General features: G+C 46.3%; 1 protein-coding gene across 2 annotated transcripts; it reads left to right on the top strand.

Moving 5' to 3' along the window:
• The first annotated feature begins 1,723 nt into the window (after positions 1-1,723).
• Positions 1,724-18,688, top strand: immt (inner membrane protein, mitochondrial (mitofilin)). 2 transcript variants are annotated; one of them, XM_038276182.1, is made up of 14 exons: positions 1,724-1,914; positions 6,595-6,662; positions 6,754-6,943; positions 8,285-8,414; positions 9,146-9,229; positions 11,323-11,487; positions 12,788-12,921; positions 13,146-13,249; positions 13,514-13,649; positions 15,633-15,762; positions 15,841-16,064; positions 16,147-16,278; positions 17,062-17,191; positions 17,930-18,688. In XM_038276182.1, exons 1-14 carry the CDS (start codon positions 1,873-1,875, stop codon positions 18,535-18,537), a joined length of 2,277 nt encoding a protein of 758 aa, XP_038132110.1. In that variant the 5' UTR covers positions 1,724-1,872; the 3' UTR covers positions 18,538-18,688. The 2 variants fall into 2 exon arrangements, with proteins under 2 accessions (XP_038132110.1, XP_038132109.1); XM_038276181.1 differs by having other exon boundaries at positions 6,751-6,943.
• Positions 18,689-19,424: the final 736 nt, after the last annotated feature.

Here is a 19,424-nt window from a genome sequence, read left to right as displayed (position 1 = left end):
TTCCAGATTAGCAGAGAACTCAAAGCTCCTCCATGTTTGCTTCTGGTTCTGCGGAGCAGACCTGAGTGGTCTGGCTGTTGATCCCCTGGAAAAGATGCATTCATCTATGAAAACCAATGATCAGGTCTAAAAGATAAAAATGTTAAAGACGAAAAGCAGTCATGGAAAAATGATTGGGCAACCTTTAGATTTTTTATCTAGATAGATTTTATTTTTCCAGTCGTTTCATTTTAGAACCAGACACTGAAGTTTAGCTAGTGCTAGCTTACGGAGCTAAACTGCTGACATTTTGTTCAAAAAAGTAAAACTGAAATTTTTTTATTTTATCTGAAAAAGGAAGTTTGCAGGGTGGGGACTATAAATCTGATATCTGAGACGACGGTACTGCTGCTGAAGCTCCTCAGAAATGTTATGAACACAGAACAGCAGGGAGAAGTGATGGAGGGTTATTGTCATTGGATGGTTTAAAAGGATTAATTTAATCCCTAATTCTCACCGCAGGATTATGGACAAATTATATCCCAAAAACAATTATCAGTTTTTTTATATATGGTTTCCGCATTTATATTCCAGTTTCTAAGCTTATAAATACATTTATTGAAGGAATCAATATAAAAGACGAAAGGTAGACCAGGTCCCTGAAGGATCCAGTCCAGGTAGACCGGGTCCTTGGAGGATCCAGTCCAGATAGACCGGGTCCTTGGAGGATCACACTGTACAGTACATGTGTGTATACTCTATGTTCATATATTCCATGTGTATATACTCTGTGTATATATTCTATGTATATATACTTTATATACTCTATATATTCAGTGTGTATATACTCTATGTGTATATATTCTATATGTATATACTCTATGTGTATATATTCTATGTGTCCTCAGAGGATCCAGTCCAGGAGGTTCCGGTCCAGGTAGACCGGGTCCTTGCAGAATCTGGTTCAGGAGGATCCAGTCCAGGAGGATCCGGTCCTGATTTACTGGGTCTTTGGAGGATCAGACTGTACAGTGCATGTGTGTATACTCTATGTGTATATATTCAATGTGTATATATTGTATGTATACTCTATGTGTATATATTATATGTGTATATACTCTATGTGTATATATTATATGTGTATATACTCTATGTGTATATATTCAATGTGTATATATTGTATGTATACTCTATGTGTATATATTATATGTGTATATACTCTATGTGTATATACTCTATGTGCATATATTCAATGTGTATATACTGTATGTGTATGTACTGTATGTGTATATACTCTATGTGTATATAATGTATGTGTATATATTCAATGTGTATATACTCTATGTGTATATATTCAGTGTGTATATATTGTATGTATACTCTATGTGTATATATTCAATGTGTATATATTGTATGTATACTCTATGTGTATATATTCAATGTGTATAAATGCTGTTTATTCAGTGACGGCTCCAAAGCCCTGATGTTTTTATGAAGTTATTCCTCCAGCCCTGATGTCAACAGTCTGTTGATTTATACTAAAATACTCTGCAGTGCTGAGGCATCCTTTTACTGTTCTTCATCTGTTCTTAGCTTAGTGTAGCATGTCGACCTCCCCAAGATGGCGCCCGTGATTTCTGCGCAGTGACAGTGAATGTTGCGGGAGTAAAACCAGCCCTTAGGGGGGCAGGTCTTTTCCAGCCCACTAGGTGGCAGCAAAGTGTCTACAGGCTGAGTCGTCAACCGGAAGTGAGCGTACCGCAGCGAAGAAGAGGCTGTCATTCCGGTCAAATGCGGGTAAATGTCAGCCTGAGCAGAACCTGTCGAGAAGCTTGAGCTTAGTGGCGCTGTTTGCTGTTCCTGCTTCGACCTTTGGAGAAAGAAAGCGGGACCATGTTGAGGGTTTGTCTGCGAGGAGTGAAGGCTTCAGCCCGGGTAGGTCTGAGCTGTTAGCTGCTAGCTGCTAGCTTGTTGTCATTCAGTGACCCGCAGCCTGGCTCAAGGTGCTACAGAGAGCTGCTCTCTGCCCGCTAACCTTCATCCTCCTGCTGCTGCTGCTCTGATTTCTGCTTGTCTCTCATTATAGTTTCCCTTTAAACATTAATCAGCTGCATGTCTGCGCTTAGTCCCCCTCACTCCCCCTCAGACCCTGTCAGTCTCCCTCAGACCCCCTCAGTCTCCCTCAGCCCCTCTCAGTCTCCCTCAGCCCCTCTCAGTCTCCCTCAGCCCCTCTCAGTCTCCCTCAGACCCACTCACTCCCCCTCAGTCTCCCGCAGCCCCTCTCAGTCCCCCCCAAAACCTTTCAGTCCCCCTCAGACCTCCTCAGTCCCCCTCAGACCTCCTCAGTCCCCCTCAGACCTCCTCAGTCCCCCTCAGACCCCCTCAGTCCCCCTCAGTCCCTCTCAGACCCTCTCAGTCTCCCTCAGACCCTCTCAGTCTCCCTCAGACCCTCTCAGTCTCCCTCAGCCCCTCTCAGTCTCCCTCAGCCCCTCTCAGTCTCCCTCAGCCCCTCTCAGTCTCCCTCAGCCCCTCTCAGTCTCCCTCAGCCCCTCTCAGTCTCCCTCAGCCCCTCTCAGTCTCCCTCAGCCCCTCTCAGTCTCCCTCAGCCCCTCTCAGTCTCCCTCAGATCCCCTCAGTCCCCCTCAGTCTCCCTCAGACCCACTCACTCCCCCTCAGTCTCCCTCAGCCCCTCTCACTCCCCCTCAGCCCCTCTCAGTCTCCCTCAGCCCCTCTCAGTCTCCCTCAGCCCCTCTCAGTCTCCCTCAGCCCCTCTCAGTCTCCCTCAGTCCCCCTCAGACCCCCTCAGTCCCCCCTCAGTCTCCCTCAGACCCTCTCAGTCCCCCTCAGACCCCCTCAGTCCCCCTCAGACCCCCTCAGTCCCCCTTTAGACCCGCTCAGTCTCCCTCAGACCCTGTCAGTCACCCTCAGACCCCCTCAGTGACTCAATATACACTTAGAGTCGAGCTGTGTTTCAACAATGAAACACTTTCTTAGATGTGACCAGCCGCTTTGACGTGTTCCAGTCAGGTTTCCGTGCTCACCACAGTACAGAGACCGCCCTTATCAAGGTGTTTAATGACATCCGTATAAAAACAGACTGTGGAAGAACCACAGTGCTGGTACTATTGGACCTCAGTGCAGCATTCGATACTGTAGATCAATCCATTCTGTTAGAGCGCCTGGAAAACTGGGTGGGCCTCTCTGGTACAGCTCTCAACTGGTTCAAATCCTGTTTAAAGGACAGAGACTTTTTGTATCAGTAGGCAACTTTACATCAGAGATGACAAAAATCACATGTGGGGTTCCCCAAGGGTCCATCCTGGGTCCCCTCCTGTGCAATATCTACATGCTCCCTCTGGCTCAGTTAATAAAAACAACAACATCAGCTACCATAACTATGCAGACGACACACAGCTTTACATCACCATGTCACCAGGTGACTATGAACCAATTCAAGCACTGAGGAAATGCTTAGAAGAAATCAATGCCTGGATGTGCCAGAATTCTCTCCAACTGAATAAAAACAAAACTGAAGTAATAATCTTTGGACCAATAGAGGAGAGATCTAAAGTTAGCTCACAGCTTCAGTCGCTTCAGCTAGTAACCACTGATCAGGCCTGAAATCTAGGTGTAGTGCTGGATTCAGACTTGAACCTCCAAAAGCATTTAAAGACAATTACAAGGTCGGCTTTCTATCACCTGAAGAACATTTCCAGGATTAAAGGACTAATGTCTCAGCATGATCTGGAAAAACTAATCCATGCGTTTATTTTCAGGCGAATTGATTACTGCAACGGTGTTTTCACAGGTCTGCCTAAAAAGTGGATCAGACAGCTGCAGCTGATCCAGAACGCTGCTGCCCGTGTCCTCACTAAGGCTAAGAAATTAGAGCACATCACCCCAGTTCTAAAGTCCTTCCACTGGCTCCCTGTATCTCAGAGAATAGACTTTAAAATACTTCTGTTAGTCTATAAATCTCTGAATGGCTTAGCACCTAAATACATCACAGACTTGCTATGAGTGTATCAACCCTCCAGACCACTCAGGTCTTCTGGCTCCAGCCTGCTCTGCAGACCTAGAACCAGAACTAAACATGGAGAAGCAGCATTTAGTTCCTATGCTCCACTTATCTGGAACAAACTTCCAGAAAACTGTAAAAGTGCAGAAAGCCTGAGTTCCTTTAAATCAAGACTAAAAACACATTTGTTTAGGATTGCCTTCCACTGTTCTAGTTAAACAGTTCAACTAAAACATTATTAGTTCAACTTTATTTTCTTTAGTCCAACTGTTTTTAATATTCTTTTTTGTTTCTGCACTTTCTATTTTATTTAAATTTTTGTCCTACTTGCTTGGATTCTGTTGTATTTTCCTATATTTTAATCATGTAAAGCACTTTGCATTGTCTTTGTACTGAATTGTGCTATACAAAGAAACTTGCCTTGCCTCAGTCCTAAGTGGGGCAGCTGGGAGGTTCTTATGGCCAGTTGTGACGCAGCAGATAAAACATTAAGTGACCAGATCCCTGAAATCCAACCTAAAGACATTTCAGCCCATACATAGAAATAAAAACTTATCAAAATTAAAATAGGAGAAACTGAGACAGTGATGCTTTCATCCATTTTTACATGTTTATAAATATTTGAACAACAAGAAGGGTGAAATCGAGGAAGGTTCCTCTCCTGTTTCATCAGATTAATGGTGTTTATTAGTGCCATCTGACCATTCAGCCTCTCCATCTGCTTTTCTTTCTAGCTGACTCCTGCCTGCTCTCTGTTAAACGCTTCCATCAGTGGTCCTGTTTCCCGCCGCTCTCATTCAGTCTGCTTTCTATCAGTCTGGAGGAATGGTGGCCTAGAGGTTAGAGTTGCAGTACCGGGTTCCATCCCCACAGACTGCACTCTGGGTCCCTGAGCAAGACCCTTAACCCCTCACTGCTCCCCAGGTGCCACACAATGGCAACCCACTGCTCCCCAAGGGGAGGGGTTAGATGCAGAGGGAATTTCTGTAGATCGATAAAGTTTAACCCCTATCCTTTTCAGTTATCTAAAATAAACACAATCCAAACAAAATCCCTCCAAACACATAGAATCTCATCAGGCTTATTAAGATTATTAATATTATTATGATGATGATTATTATTGTTGTTATCTCACCTGATTAAATACTAAAAGTTTAATCTCCACAATATTTGGAGCTACCAGTAAAAACCAGCTAATAAAGCCGATTAAACAGGCGGCTCTCTCTTCCTCCATCATTCTCAGATCATGCAGATCTTGTCTCATCCAGTTTTCCTTCCACTGCCTCTTATTTTCTATAATGAGGAACTTTCATAGATCCAAACTGAGTGCTAGAAAAGTTGATCTAAGCCTGGAAGTCTATTATCATAGATCACAGCCATCAAATAGAAAAACAACTTAGAACTCTACTAACAATAACTATAACTACCTGCATATATAAACGAAATAACTATCTGAAGATATAAAGTAAAGGTTGATCAGCTCTGGTAACTAGTTACCATCGGCCTCTGGTAACTAGTATCAGCCTTGGGTTGATCAGCTCTGGTAACTAGTTACCGTCGCCCTCTGGTAACTAGTATCAGCCTTGGGTTGATCAGCTCTGGTAACTAGTTACCATCGGCCTCTGGTAACTAGTATCAGCCTAGGGTTGATTAGCTCTGGTAACTAGTTACTATCAGTCTCTGTTAACAAGTAACTATATGCCTCTGGTAACTAGTTACTATCAGTCTCTGTTAACAAGTAACTATATGCCTCTGGTAACTAGTTACTATCAGTCTCTGTTAACTAGTAACTACATGCCTCTGGTAACTAGTTACTATCAGTCTCTGTTAACTAGTAACTACATGCCTCTGGTAACTAGTTACTATCAGTCTCTGTTAACTAGTTACTATCGGCCTGTGGTAACTGGTAGCCTCGTTAGCCTGGTTTCTGTTCCGTTTCCAGTGGTTGTTTGGTAATGCGGTGAAAGTGGGAAGCAGATGGATCAGAATGAGCAGAGAGAGCAGAGGAGGAAGGGGAGCTGCTGAACATTAGGGTGATGGCATGGAGGCCTTCTGACAGGAGAACCAGGAGAAAGGAAGCAGAACAGCAGAGCTGAAGGAGCTGCTTTCTGAAACCAAGCATGGATCTGCCTCCAGGTCTGCTCTCTGCTCTCAATCTGTTACAAAATGCATCCAAGAAAACGTTGGAGCTTCTGAGGATCGCCAATTTCCTTTTTAGACAAACTGAGTAATAATAAAACCGTAGATGATAAGAACAATGATCAAAGCTCTAAAGCCTCCATCAGACCTCGGTGTTTCATGATGATCGCTTTGGGTTCCTGCTGACGGCGAACGGCTCGGTTCTACCAGGAAGCTGCAGAGCTCCTGGTTCCTTTGTTTGCTGAAATTAAATGTTTGAGGGAAAAGGTTTGCGATGTGAATTAGTCTTTTCCTTAAAGTTCTGTTCCTGGGAAACATCAATATCCCACAACTATATTTGAGTTTAAAGCCTAAAAACATCAATGTACGTCCTTGATGGAGGTTAGCGTAGCTAACGGCGCCCAGAGCTTAGCGATCCTTCCTCTAACTGCCATCTTTCTTTCCCTGGTTCCTTGCAGAAGGACTGTGGGAGACTCCGTGTGATTCACCTGCAGCAGAGCAGGGGGTACGCCTCAGGAGGAAGCAGGTATGATGGAAACGGTCGCTTTCCTCTTCAGCCTCCTCTCATGATGCTTTTTCGTACCAAGATGGCTTCCTGTCTCTGCTCCCCACAGCAGCGGCGCCTCCAGAGTGGTCTTCACTGGCTTGTTAACGGTGAGCGGCGGCATCGGAGGCACGGTTCTCTACGCCAATTGGGATCCCAAGTTTCGAGCAGCGGTGGAGAAGAACGTCCCGTACTCAGACTGGCTGCTGGGCCTGGCTCTGGGACCGGCTCCTCGGGATTCAGGACTCCCCGTCAGGAAACGGGTCAGTTTGCTTCAGCCTGCACATCATGTCTCCTCCTGGTTCTAAACACACAACCCAGGCTCCCCAGGTTGATGGAGCCGGTTGGGTTCCAGGAACCGAGCATAACTCAGAGCTTCAGTTGGGTTCATGGTTCTGGTGCAGGTAATCTGGACTCTTTAAACAAAGCTGCGTTTTATTTAAAAAGAAAGCATAGCTGCCCACCGTTCCAGTAATGAAGGAGTTAATGAGCACATGAAATTCATCAAACAATCAACATTTTATTTGACTTGTTTCAGAGGAAAGGATCAAACTGTTGTTGCCTCTAGTGAAGGAAGTGTTTTCTGGTCTTTATATAAAGTCCGACGTGTTTTCAGCCTTATTGTTTGTCTTAAACACTAACCCATTATTACTTCTGAGTCTGAGTGGCGGTTTTTGTTAGCCTGATAAACCAGACTAAATGTGAGATTAAATGTGTAATTTAGTCTGGCCCACGATGAATCAGACATCGGAAGATTGTTGATGAAAACAACCATTTGTCTTTCAAACCATGTCTGTGCCTATTGGCCAACGCTCTGACCAATGAGCGCCACTGACTGACTGTGACGTAGGAAGCGTGACAGGAAGTTGGTGGGGGAGTGTAAACAAACAGCCTGTCAGTAAAACGGCGAATACGTCCTTCTTGAAAATGAATGAGCGTAGAGCTTCTTCCTGCTCACGTTTCAACTAAAACCCAAAGTCTAATCCTTCCAGAACTGATTCCAAAGCTGAGTCAAACCAGAACTGTTCAATAGTTGGTACAATCTTCCTTGCTGTGCTTTCTCCAGCATCGTGCAGGTTTCCTGTCCCGCCCTCAAAACCCGCCCACTTTGCATCCAGAGATACAAAACACATCTCTGCGTTGTGATTGGCCCTCCAGTTCTAGGGTCTGGGGCATTGATGGAGGCTAGACCACTCGCAGGAAAAAATTATTTTGGCCGCTGGTGGGTGGGGCTAGCTTACTAGGCTAGGTTTTTGTTCCTTTATAACCTTGATAACAATCATGGATCCAACTGGCTAACTGGAGTTTTTAGGATGTTTAATCCCTCTGATGATACCTGCTTCTGTCTCTGAACTATAACAGCTGCTAAATTCACACAGAAAACTTTCTGAAAAGAATTTCAGAAAGTTTCTGCAGCCTGATTGGTCGGTCTTTCAGTAGTTTAAACATGGACCTGATCAACAGCAGAGCTTCACCTTTGACCCTGATCACCTGGTTTTAGCTTGGATCCGTTAGCTTGCTCTGTTCCATGGTCGTTTTAATTGGTCACGCAGAACAAGTCCAAATAAAGGCTCTGTAACTGCGTGTGAATGTTTGTCGTTCAGATGGAGTCCATCCAGCCGCCGTCCATGATGGAAAAGCAGATGAAGACGTCCAAAGTCAAGTCAGGAAAGGAGACGGCGGAGCCTCCTGCCCCAGAGTCCAATCAAGCAGCGCCTGCACCCAGCATGCAGGGTAAGATGGCAGCACGTCTCCTCACACCCTAAACTCAGGCTAATTTAGTGGCTCAGTTTTAAATGAACCGTTCAACCAAACCAACTTCATTCACCAGATAGTGTGAATCACTATTATCAATAACTATATTAGAAATGTGAAAAATATAAAAGCAAAAGAATAAACAAAGCTTTGTTTAATACCTGTTTGGTAAGGACGCCACCATGTTGCAGTACCTCAAACGGTGACATCACAGGGTTGGTCAGTGCCCGCTGTAGCAACTGTATACATGACGGGCTCACGTTGGCCCCGGCCGCCGCTGACGGGCTCACGTTGGCCCCGGCCGCCGCTGACGGGCTCACGTTGGCCCCGGCCGCCGCTGACGGGCTCACGTTGGCCCTGATCTTAAAACTTACTTTTATTGAACAACAGCAACAGAAAAGTGAACTTTTAACTTAATGCTCTGAGCTCTGTGAGCGCTAACCTGGAAGCTGCTGCTGCCGCAGTGCATGCTGGGACAGCTGTCAGTGCACATAGTGAGAAATGACCTTAGATTTGGGTAAAAACGTTACTTAGTGCTGCTTTAATCGTAGGAAGCTAAAGTAAAACTCTATGATAGAAATAAAAACATAGATTAGGCTTAGATAGCTGAAGTAACCAAATGTCAGCAGGGTTTTGTGGGTATCAGGCTGTCAAAGGTTCCTGCAGCTGCTCTCCTGCTAAACGCTCCTCCTGTTTCTCTTCCTAAGCAGAAGCTTCAGCTGAAGCTACTCAGATCATCTCGGCCATCAGTGAGGTCCAGTCGGTTCCTGCTCCGTGTGACTCACAGGCTAAAGGTAACTGATCCTCACCTTGAAGTTGATCTTATGAAAAGATCCAATACGACCAACGTTTCAAACACAGTTAGAACTACAACCAGCTGGCAGGGTGCTGTAAAGCTGGCAGAGGGTGCAGTGAAGCTGGCAGAGGGTGCAGTGAAGCTGGCAGAGGGTGCAGTGAAGCTGGCAGAGGGTGCAGTAAAGCTGGCAGAGGGTGCAGTGAAGCTGGCAGAGGGTGCTGTAAAGCTGGCAGAGGGTGCGGTAAAGCTGGCAGAGGGTGCGGTGAAGCTGGCAGAGGGTGGAGTGAAGCTGGCAGAGGGTGCGGTGAAGCTGGCAGAGGGTGCTGTAAAGCTGGCAGAGGGTGCAGTGAAGCTGGCAGAGGGTGCGGTAAAGCTGGCAGAGGGTGCGGTGAAGCTGGCAGAGGGTGGAGTGAAGCTGGCAGAGGGTGCGGTGAAGCTGGCAGAGGGTGCGGTGAAGCTGGCAGAGGGTGCGGTAAAGCTGGCAGAGGGTGCGGTGAAGCTGGCAGAGGGTGGAGTGAAGCTGGCAGAGGGTGCGGTGAAGCTGGCAGAGGGTGCAGTGAAGCTGGCAGAGGGTGCAGTGAAGCTGGCAGAGGGTGCGGTAAAGCTGGCAGAGGGTGCGGTGAAGCTGGCAGAGGGTGGAGTGAAGCTGGCAGAGGGTGCGGTGAAGCTGGCAGAGGGTGCTGTAAAGCTGGCAGAGGGTGCAGTGAAGCTGGCAGAGGGTGCGGTAAAGCTGGCAGAGGGTGCGGTGAAGCTGGCAGAGGGTGGAGTGAAGCTGGCAGAGGGTGCGGTGAAGCTGGCAGAGGGTGCGGTGAAGCTGGCAGAGGGTGCGGTAAAGCTGGCAGAGGGTGCGGTGAAGCTGGCAGAGGGTGGAGTGAAGCTGGCAGAGGGTGCGGTGAAGCTGGCAGAGGGTGCTGTGAAGCTGGCAGAGGGTGCTGTGAAGCTGGCAGAGGGTGCGGTGAAGCTGGCAGAGGGTGCGGTGAAGCTGGCAGAGGGTGCGGTGAAGCTGGCAGAGGGTGCTGTGAAGCTGGCAGAGGGTGCTGTGAAGCTGGCAGAGGGTGAGGTAAAGCTGGCAGAGGGTGCGGTAAAGCTGGCAGAGGGTGCAGTGAAGCTGGCAGAGGGTGCGGTAAAGCTGGCAGAGGGTGCGGTGAAGCTGGCAGAGGGTGCGGTGAAGCTGGCAGAGGGTGCGGTGAAGCTGGCAGAGGGTGGAGTGAAGCTGGCAGAGGGTGCGGTGAAGCTGGCAGAGGGTGCGGTGAAGCTGGCAGAGGGTGCGGTGAAGCTGGCAGAGGGTGCGGTGAAGCTGGCAGAGGGTGGAGTGAAGCTGGCAGAGGGTGGAGTGAAGCTGGCAGAGGGTGCGGTGAAGCTGGCAGAGGGTGCGGTGAAGCTGGCAGAGGGTGGGGTGAAGCTGGCAGAGGGTGCGGTGAAGCTGGCAGAGGGTGCGGTGAAGCTGGCAGAGGGTGCGGTGAAGCTGGCAGAGGGTGCGGTGAAGCTGGCAGAGGGTGCTGTGAAGCTGGCAGAGGGTGCTGTGAAGCTGGCAGAGGGCGCTGTAAAGCTGGCAGAGGGTGCGGTAAAGCTGGCAGAGGGCGGAGTGAAGCTGGCAGAGGGCGCTGTAAAGCTGGCAGAGGGTGGAGTGAAGCTGGCAGAGGGCGGAGTGAAGCTGGCAGAGGGTGCTGTAAAGCTGGCACAGGGTGGAATAAAGCTGGCAGAGGGTGGAATAAAGCTGGCAGAGGGCGTGGTGAAGCTGGCAGAGGGCGCAGTAAAGCTGGCAGAGGGTGCTGTAAAGTTGGAGGCCTGCCGTAAAGCTTGACAGCATTTGTTTTTCACTGTTCTTATTATTTTTTGTATTACCTTTTATTACCGTATTTTTACTGGATTGGTGTCCAACAGGTTATTGGGATGGGGTGGGTGTACTGTGTCTCGTATTTGAAACCATGTCACGTATCACTGATGCTCACTGAAAGAAAGGTTCATAGATTCTAGAGAAGGAAAACCAGCTGATGGCATCCAGCCTCATTTCCACCATAGAAACTCAACTGAGACCTGCTGTTGGCTGGGTGGCTCCCGTCTGCTAAAAAGATGTCTCTGTGTCCTCAGAGGAGTGCAAGGAATGCAGCGATCATAATGTTACCATGGAAACAGCATCTGTCCCTCACGAAGCGCAGTCAGCAGTGACATCTGAACCTCTAAAGGAGCGACCAGTGGAAGAGGTGGCAGCTAGACTGGCCCAACAGGACCAGGAAGACAAAGACACCTTAGCATGTAAGACCCTGGCTCCATTATTCATTCTTTCATCCCCTGGTTAGATGTTTATGAAAGTGAAACACAATCTCCACAGAGAATAAGGAATTAGAATGTAAAGCGGCTGAAGAAAAGATCAGCCGAAACATCCAATTTCTGTCCATTAGAAACACGGCCGAATTTAAAGGGTCAGCCTTATTTCTGTCCATTAGAAACACGGCCGAATTTAAAGGGTCAGCCTCATTTCTGTCTATTAGAAACACGGCTGAATTTAAAGGGTCAGCCCCATTTCTGTCTATTAGAAACACGGCCGAATTTAAAGGGTCAGCCTCATTTCTGTCTATTAGAAACACGGCTGAATTTAAAGGGTCAGCCTCATTTCTGTCTATTAGAAACACGGCCGAATTTAAAGGGTCAGCCCCATTTCTGTCCATTAGAAACACGGCCGAATTTAAAGGGTCAGCCTCATTTCTGTCTATTAGAAACACGGCTGAATTTAAAGGGTCAGCCTCATTTCTGTCTATTAGAAACACGGCTGAATTTCAAGGGTCAGCCCCATTTCTGTCCGTTAGAAACACGGCTGAATTTAAAGGGTCAGCCCCATTTCTGTCCGTTAGAAACACGGCTGAATTTCAAGGGTCAGCCCCATTTCTGTCCGTTAGAAACACGGCAGAATTTTCTGTCCATTAGAAACACGGACGAATTTAAAGGGTCAGCCCCATTTCTGTCCATTAGAAACATGGCAGAATTTAAAGGGTCAGCCCCATTTCTGTCCAATAGAAATACAGCAGAATTTAAAGGGTCAGCCTCATTTCTGTCCGTTAGAAACACGGCAGAATTTTCTGTCCATTAGAAACACGGACGAATTTAAAGGGTCAGCCCCATTTCTGTCCATTAGAAACATGGCAGAATTTAAAGGGTCAGCCCCATTTCTGTCCAATAGAAATACAGCAGAATTTAAAGGGTCAGCCTCATTTCTGTCCATTAGAAACACGGCAGAATTTAAAGGGTCAGCCCCATTTCTGTCCATTAGAAACACGGCAGAATTTAAAGGGTCAGCCCCATTTCTGTCCATTAGAAACACGGCAGAATTTAAAGGGTCAGCCCCATTTCTGTCCATTAGAAACACGGCAGAATTTAAAGGGTCAGCCCCATTTCTGTCCATTAGAAACACGGCTGAATTTAAAGGGTCAGCCTCATTTCTGTCTATTAGAAACACGGCTGAATTTAAAGGGTCAGCCTCATTTCTGTCCATTAGAAACACGGCAACATTTCTGTGTCTAATGGATTGGTTACCATGATGTGTCCTTCTGTCCTGCAGCTGTATCAGCTAGTCTGGAAGACTCTCTGGCTAGCACTGCTCAGGCTACTCTGCAGGCCATCGGTGCGCAGGAAGCAGCTCTGCAGGCCATCACTCTGCACACTGACAAGCTGAAGGAGGCAATGGAGGCAGAGGTTGGTACATCTTCACTCTAAAAATGAAATGGAGGGAAACTGGAGCTCTGCTGGCTGAGGAACTGCTCTGTTCCAGCATTGAACAAATGGCAGGAACCATTTTCATATTTTTTTGTTTAAAACAAAAAAATTGATAACTAAAGTCAGAATGAGCAGAAGGCTCTGCATCGTTTTCATCTGGATCCTGTTTCCTTATGTTGAATTTGATATTTTGTTAAATCCAGGCTCCATCTGAGGAGAAGTCGACCCAGTGGAAAGATCTAGAAGCTGCTCTCGCTGACAGAACCACTTCGATGAGCGACGCCAAAGCTGCTCTTCTCAAAGCCAAGTTAGTTGATCCATCCCTGTTCAGGCTTTTAAAGGGGCCCAGGAAGACTCTCTGGTTAAACCATGGCGCCCCATCGCCTCCTTAGGGCTGCCGTCCACTGGTTCCACTGCGTCCTCCTCCCAGATCAGCGCTGCTGGGATGCAGCTCTGGTCCGGGTTGGATGGGTGGTTCTGACTGGGCCCCTTTAACTCAGCCGAGTCAGACTCGTCTTGCTGTTTTGCAAACAAGATTGATTAACAGTAAACTGTCTTTATTTGGACCCAGTGAAGCTCTGGACGCTCTGAAAGCTGTGATCGACTCGTCCAAAGGATTGAAGTTCCCGGCTGCGCGGCCCCTGGTTCTGGCAGCAGAGGAGAACCTGCATAGAATGATGGTGGACCTGGACAAAGTGGTCTCCAAGGTAACGCCGGTTCTGACCAGACTTCTGACTGGATCAGAGCCGCTGTCCTGGAAGGCTCTGATCCCTAACTGGACCTCCCACACGGAGGGGATTGAGAAGGCTGATATAAGAGGCTTTAAAATAACCATATAGATCAGCCAGATTATAATCTAACTGAACGTCTGCAGGATCTTCACTGTTCAACTATTAATGAACTCACATTCACAGAATGACCAGAATTCAACACAAAGAAACGGAACATAGAAACATAGAATTAAAATAATCTAGTTTAATCTGAGCAGAGTCGGAACATAGAACTATAGAATAAAAATAATCTAGTTTAATCTGAGCAGAGTCGGAACACAGAACTATAGAATAAAAATAATCTAGTTTAATCTGAGCAGAGTCGGAACATAAAACTATAGAATTAAAATAATCTAGTTTAATCTGAGCAGAGTCGGAACATAAAACTATAGAATTAAAATAATCTAGTTTAATCTGAGCAGAGTCGGAACATAGAACCATAGAATTAAAATAATCTAGTTTAATCTGAGCAGAGTCGGAACATAGAACCATAGAATTAAAATATTCTAGTTTAATCTGAGCAGAGTCGCAACATAAAACCAAAGAATTAAAATATTCTAGTTTAATCTGAGCAGAGTCGGAACATAAAACCAAAGAATTAAAATAATCTAGTTTAATCTGAGCAGAGTCGGAACATAAAACCATAGAATTAAAATAATCTAGTTTAATCTGAGCAGAGTCGGAACATAGAACCATAGAATTAAAATAATCTAGTTTAATCTGAGCAGAGTCGGAACATAGAACCATAGAATTAAAATATTCTAGTTTAATCTGAGCAGAGTCGGAACATAAAACCAAAGAATTAAAATAATCTAGTTTAATCTGAGCAGAGTCGGAACATAGAACCATAGAATTAAAATAATCTAGTTTAATCTGAGCAGAGTCGGAACATAGAACCATAGAATTAAAATAATCTAGTTTAATCTGAGCAGAGTCGGAACATAGAACCATAGAATTAAAATATTCTAGTTTAATCTGAGCAGAGTCGGAACATAAAACCAAAGAATTAAAATAATCTAGTTTAATCTGAGCAGAGTCGGAACATAGAACCATAGAATTAAAATAATCTAGTTTAATCTGAGCAGAGTCGGAACATAGAACCATAGAATTAAAATAATCTAGTTTAATCTGAGCAGAGTCGGAACATAGAACCATAGAATTAAAATAATCTAGTTTAATCTGAGCAGAGTCGGAACATAGAACCATAGAATTAAAATAATCTAGTTTAATCTGAGCAGAGTCGGAACATAGAACCATAGAATTAAAATAATCTAGTTTAATCTGAGCAGAGTCGGAACATAGAACCATAGAATTAAAATAATCTAGTTTAATCTGAGCAGAGTCGGAACATAGAACCATAGAATTAAAATAATCTAGTTTAATCTGAGCAGAGTCGGAACATAGAACCATAGAATTAAAATAATCTAGTTTAATCTGAGCAGGGTCGGAACATAGAACCATAGAATTAAAATAATCTAGTTTAATCTGAGCAGGGTCGGAACATAGAACCATAGAATTAAAATAATCTAGTTTAATCTGAGCATTAGACATTTGATATTTCCTCTAATCTGTGGTGATTTTCTGCTTGCTGACTGATGCTGCATTCGTCAGCTGATCCACACCTCACTGTTTTTTTCAATTACTCTAATCTGATCAGTAGATTCAGCATTTCAAATGAAAGCAGCAGCAGCATTCAGCTTAAAGTGAGACAGACCGGCTGATGGGAGGAGTTAAGTATCAGATTCATTTTAAAAAGCTCAAAAAGTGTCATTCTTCCAGGCATCTGAACAGTTCCCTCCTCCGCTGAACACAAGAGACTAAAGTAGATCTAAGGAGCCTACTGTCCAAAAAATTAGCCACTAGTGCCGTTAAAAAAAAAAAAGAAACTTAGTAACTTTAAGGTCCCTCCTGTTCCTGCAGGTTCAGTCTGCAGAGTCGGAGGCAAAGATCGTGGCCCAGTACAGCGAACTGGTCCGTGAGGCCAAGCAGCAGTTCCAGAGGGAGGTGAGCAGCCTGACTCCAGAGATCCAGGCTAACTGGAAAGGACTCGGTAAGCAGAATCAGAACCTGACCTCCAGGAGGAGCTGGAGCCACTCAGACCAACTCCCACCTTCTCTCTGTTTGGCAGCCGGCAAACTGTCCACGGACGACCTGAACGCTCTGATCGCTCACGCTCATCGCCGCATCGACCAGCTGAACAGAGAGCTGGCGGAGCAGAGGGTCCGAGAGAAGGTCCACATCCAGGCGGCGCTGGAGCAGCAGAAACTAGAGGACCAGAGATCCCTGGAGAACGCCGTGAGCAGCGCCCTGCAGCACGTGAAGGAGGAGGCGCGGCTGGAGCAGGAGAGGAAGGTGCAGATGGAGACGCAGGGCAGACTGCTTCTCAGCGCCGCCGCATCTCCTCATCCCTTCTGTCTTCCTCCTGTGCTCGCAGCTCGCAGAGTTGAGGGAAGTGATCGAGGCAGAGATGAGGACGCAGCTCCGCCGTCAGGCCGCCGCCCACACCGACCATGTCCGAGACGTCCTCAAAGTCCAGGAGCAGGAGCTCAGAGCGGAAGCTGAACAGGTTCTCCTTCTCAGACTCCGTCTGTCTGTCTGTCCTCACTGATTGCCTCAGCCCAGAGCTGGGCCCCGTCTGGCTCCTTCAGTGGGAGTGGAACTCCCACCACCCGTCAGTTTGAAGGATGACATTTTACCCAATGAAATGCAAGAGTACTGATGATGTCATGGACTGAAATGGTTCTAGTGGGCCATATAAACCCCCTGTGGATAAGTAGACCTTAAATCAGGTCTAATATCTACATTTTAAAGTCTAAATTTGTATTAAAATAAATCAGTCAGATAAAAAACACTGTTTTACTAAACGGGTTCAAAGTTTTAAATTTTATTTACAAAAATTGATCGAGTCGTCAGGAACATTTACACCACTTTAAAAAAAATTCACATTCAGCAGTTCATCAGTGTGATGGCGGTGGGGAAGAAGCATTTGCAGAACCTGCTGGTCCTGCATTGAATGCTGGGAAGCCTCTTCCCAGAGGTTGTTTGCTAGGCAACGTTACAGTCAATAAATACAATGCAACTAATAGAGCCGTCAAAATGACGGCTGTGGGAGATCGAAGTAAAATTAACGGGTTTTATTTTATTTAAGAACAAGGTGAAAATAAAGGAAATCTAGAAACGGGAAAAGTCAGTTAACATGAGCAACAAGAAATGAATCTAAATAAAGTTATTTTACTTTAAAATCTCAGAACCATCAAAATGACGGCCTTTGGAGTTTCAGTGTTAACAGCTACGTGTCTGTCACGTGTCCGACGACTCGGCCTGCGTTCTAACTGCTGCTTCCTTCCAGGTCCTCAGCAGCAAGATGCTGGAGCAGGAGACGCGGTACCGGCAGCTGAGTCAGGAACAGCTGGATAACTTCACCCTGGACATGAACGCCGCCTACGCCAGGCTGAAGGGCGTGGAGGAGGCCATAGACAGTAAGAGTCTGACTGACTGTTGAAGGAGGAGCAGGCAGCAAAGACCAGACCTACAGCGGACCTCAGAGTGGGACACGCCTCCTTTGTTCTGCTCCTTGTCTCCAATCGGTTCAGAGGAACCGCTGGACGTCACCTCTGGCTGCTTCCTGTTTGATCATCAGCATGAATGAGAATCAATAATTGATCCTCATCAAAGTCCATCAACAACAAAAACAGTTTTAAAGGGCTTTTATGTATTATAGTCACTGCTCCCTGGGAGCCCCACAATGGCAGCCAGCTGTTCTTCAGGTCCCCCACAATGGCAGCCCACTTTTTCCCAGGTGCCCGCAATGGCAGCCCACTGTTCTCCAGGTCCCCCACAATGGCAGCGCATCGCTCCCCGGGCGCCGCACAATGGCAGCCCACCGCGCCCCGGGCGCCCCCACAAACGATAGGCTAACAGAGCTAACAGGCAGCTAGCTTTGATCAGATCACAGCAGAACCAAAGCTGCGGTCCGCTCCTCAGCCGTGGCTCTAAGCGGCGCTGAGTAGGCGGAGCTACTGGTCTTTCCGCAGCAGCCAATGGTTGGTTGAACGTTCGTTTGATCCACCATCAGCAGGATGTAGAATAGCGTGTGAGCCCGTGAGGTCCGCTGATGTGGCGGCCATGTTAGCCTGTCTGATAGAGGACAGGAAATGGGAATGCTGTTTCTGTGTGGATCTGATTTGTGCTTATTTCTCCCTCCGCTCTGCCTGCAGGCCACGTGGAAGCAGAGGCGGCGGCCCGGAAAGCTCACCAGCTGTGGCTCTCTGTGGAAGCTCTCAATTACGCCTTGAAAACTGCAGGCGCTGAATCTCCCAGTATGCCTCTGGAGGACGCCGCTGAGGCTGTGCGCGCCAGCTGCACGGATAACGACTTTGCCTCGGCGCTGGCGTCGGCTCTGCCTGAAGAATCGCTGAAGCGCGGCGTGTACAGCGAGGCTTCCCTCCGTGCTCGTTTCAACGCGCTGCGGTCGCTCGCTCGCAGAGTCGCTCTCATCGATGAATCCCACAACACCTTGTACCAGTACTTCCTGTCCTACCTCCAAGCTGCGCTGCTGTTTGAGAAGCAGCAGGAAGCCCCGCCCACCCAGCTCCGCAGCGAGGATTTGGATCCCTTCAAGCTACTGTCCTATGCCAGCTACTGCCTGGAGCACGGTGACCTGGAGCTAGCGGCTAAACTGGTGAACCAGCTGCGAGGAGAGGCCAGGAGAGTGGTGGAGGACTGGCTGACGGAGGCCAGGCTGACGCTGGAAACCCGGCAGGCGGCCAGTCTGCTGGCGGCGTACGCCAATGCCGCGGGGCTAGGAAGCACTCAGGTTCCATAGCGCTGCGGCCGAGGAAAACGTTTCAATTCAACCACATTAACACCAGTTTAGTTTCCTATATTTGTCAACATGTCCTGAAAAGTTGATCCACATTCAGCTCAACTCTGTTGTGAATATTGCACCCGTTAAATAAACCATGAAAAGGAACCATGTCTGCTTCCTGCTTCTGTCCTCAGATCAAAGAACAATTCATACCTCCTAGCTCCTGTTCCTACCTCCTGCTTCTAGCTAGATATATATATAAATATATATATATAATATATATATATATATATATATATATATATATATATATATAAATTCTCACAATGTTATCGGTTAGCATAACTAGTCTAGTTTGAATATTTATAAGAGAAAACACTGATTTTTTTTTAAGACAAATTTGTGATTTTTAGCAGATTTCCCAACTCTGCTGGCACACATGTAATTTCCATCTCATATAAATATTTGTCATTTATTCTAAAATACTATGATTCGCATAATGTTTTTTTTACTGGAAGAACAATTTCATATATAGTAACTGTTTATGTCTTTATTGTTAAACACATACAATTATAGATTAGGTAAATGAATTGTGATGAGGACAAGACGCGAACCTTAGGTTCGCCATAACCTGAGATATAGCATTGGAATCGCAAGATACATTTCAAGGTGTAAATACTTGTGTTTTTAATTAAAGTGGAACATTATCTCTTAAGTTATGAAGGTTTTAATGAGTGATTAGAATTTTGCAGCAATTTATTTTAAAAACAAATGGTATGGTAGAAATTACAATGAATGGACCATAAAGACAACAAACCTTTCTTTTTAAAAACTTTATGGAAATCTTTCGCAGAAACTTCTTAAAGGGACATTACAGTGTTGTAGTGGAAATTACGACAATAGTG

Source organism: Cyprinodon tularosa, unplaced genomic scaffold (assembly GCF_016077235.1).
Source record: "Cyprinodon tularosa strain WSP-4 unplaced genomic scaffold, ASM1607723v1 ctg1225, whole genome shotgun sequence".
Classification (NCBI taxonomy): domain Eukaryota; kingdom Metazoa; phylum Chordata; class Actinopteri; order Cyprinodontiformes; family Cyprinodontidae; genus Cyprinodon; species Cyprinodon tularosa.
Note: the sequence above shows the minus strand (reverse complement) of the source record. Positions and strands in the feature narration are given on the sequence as shown.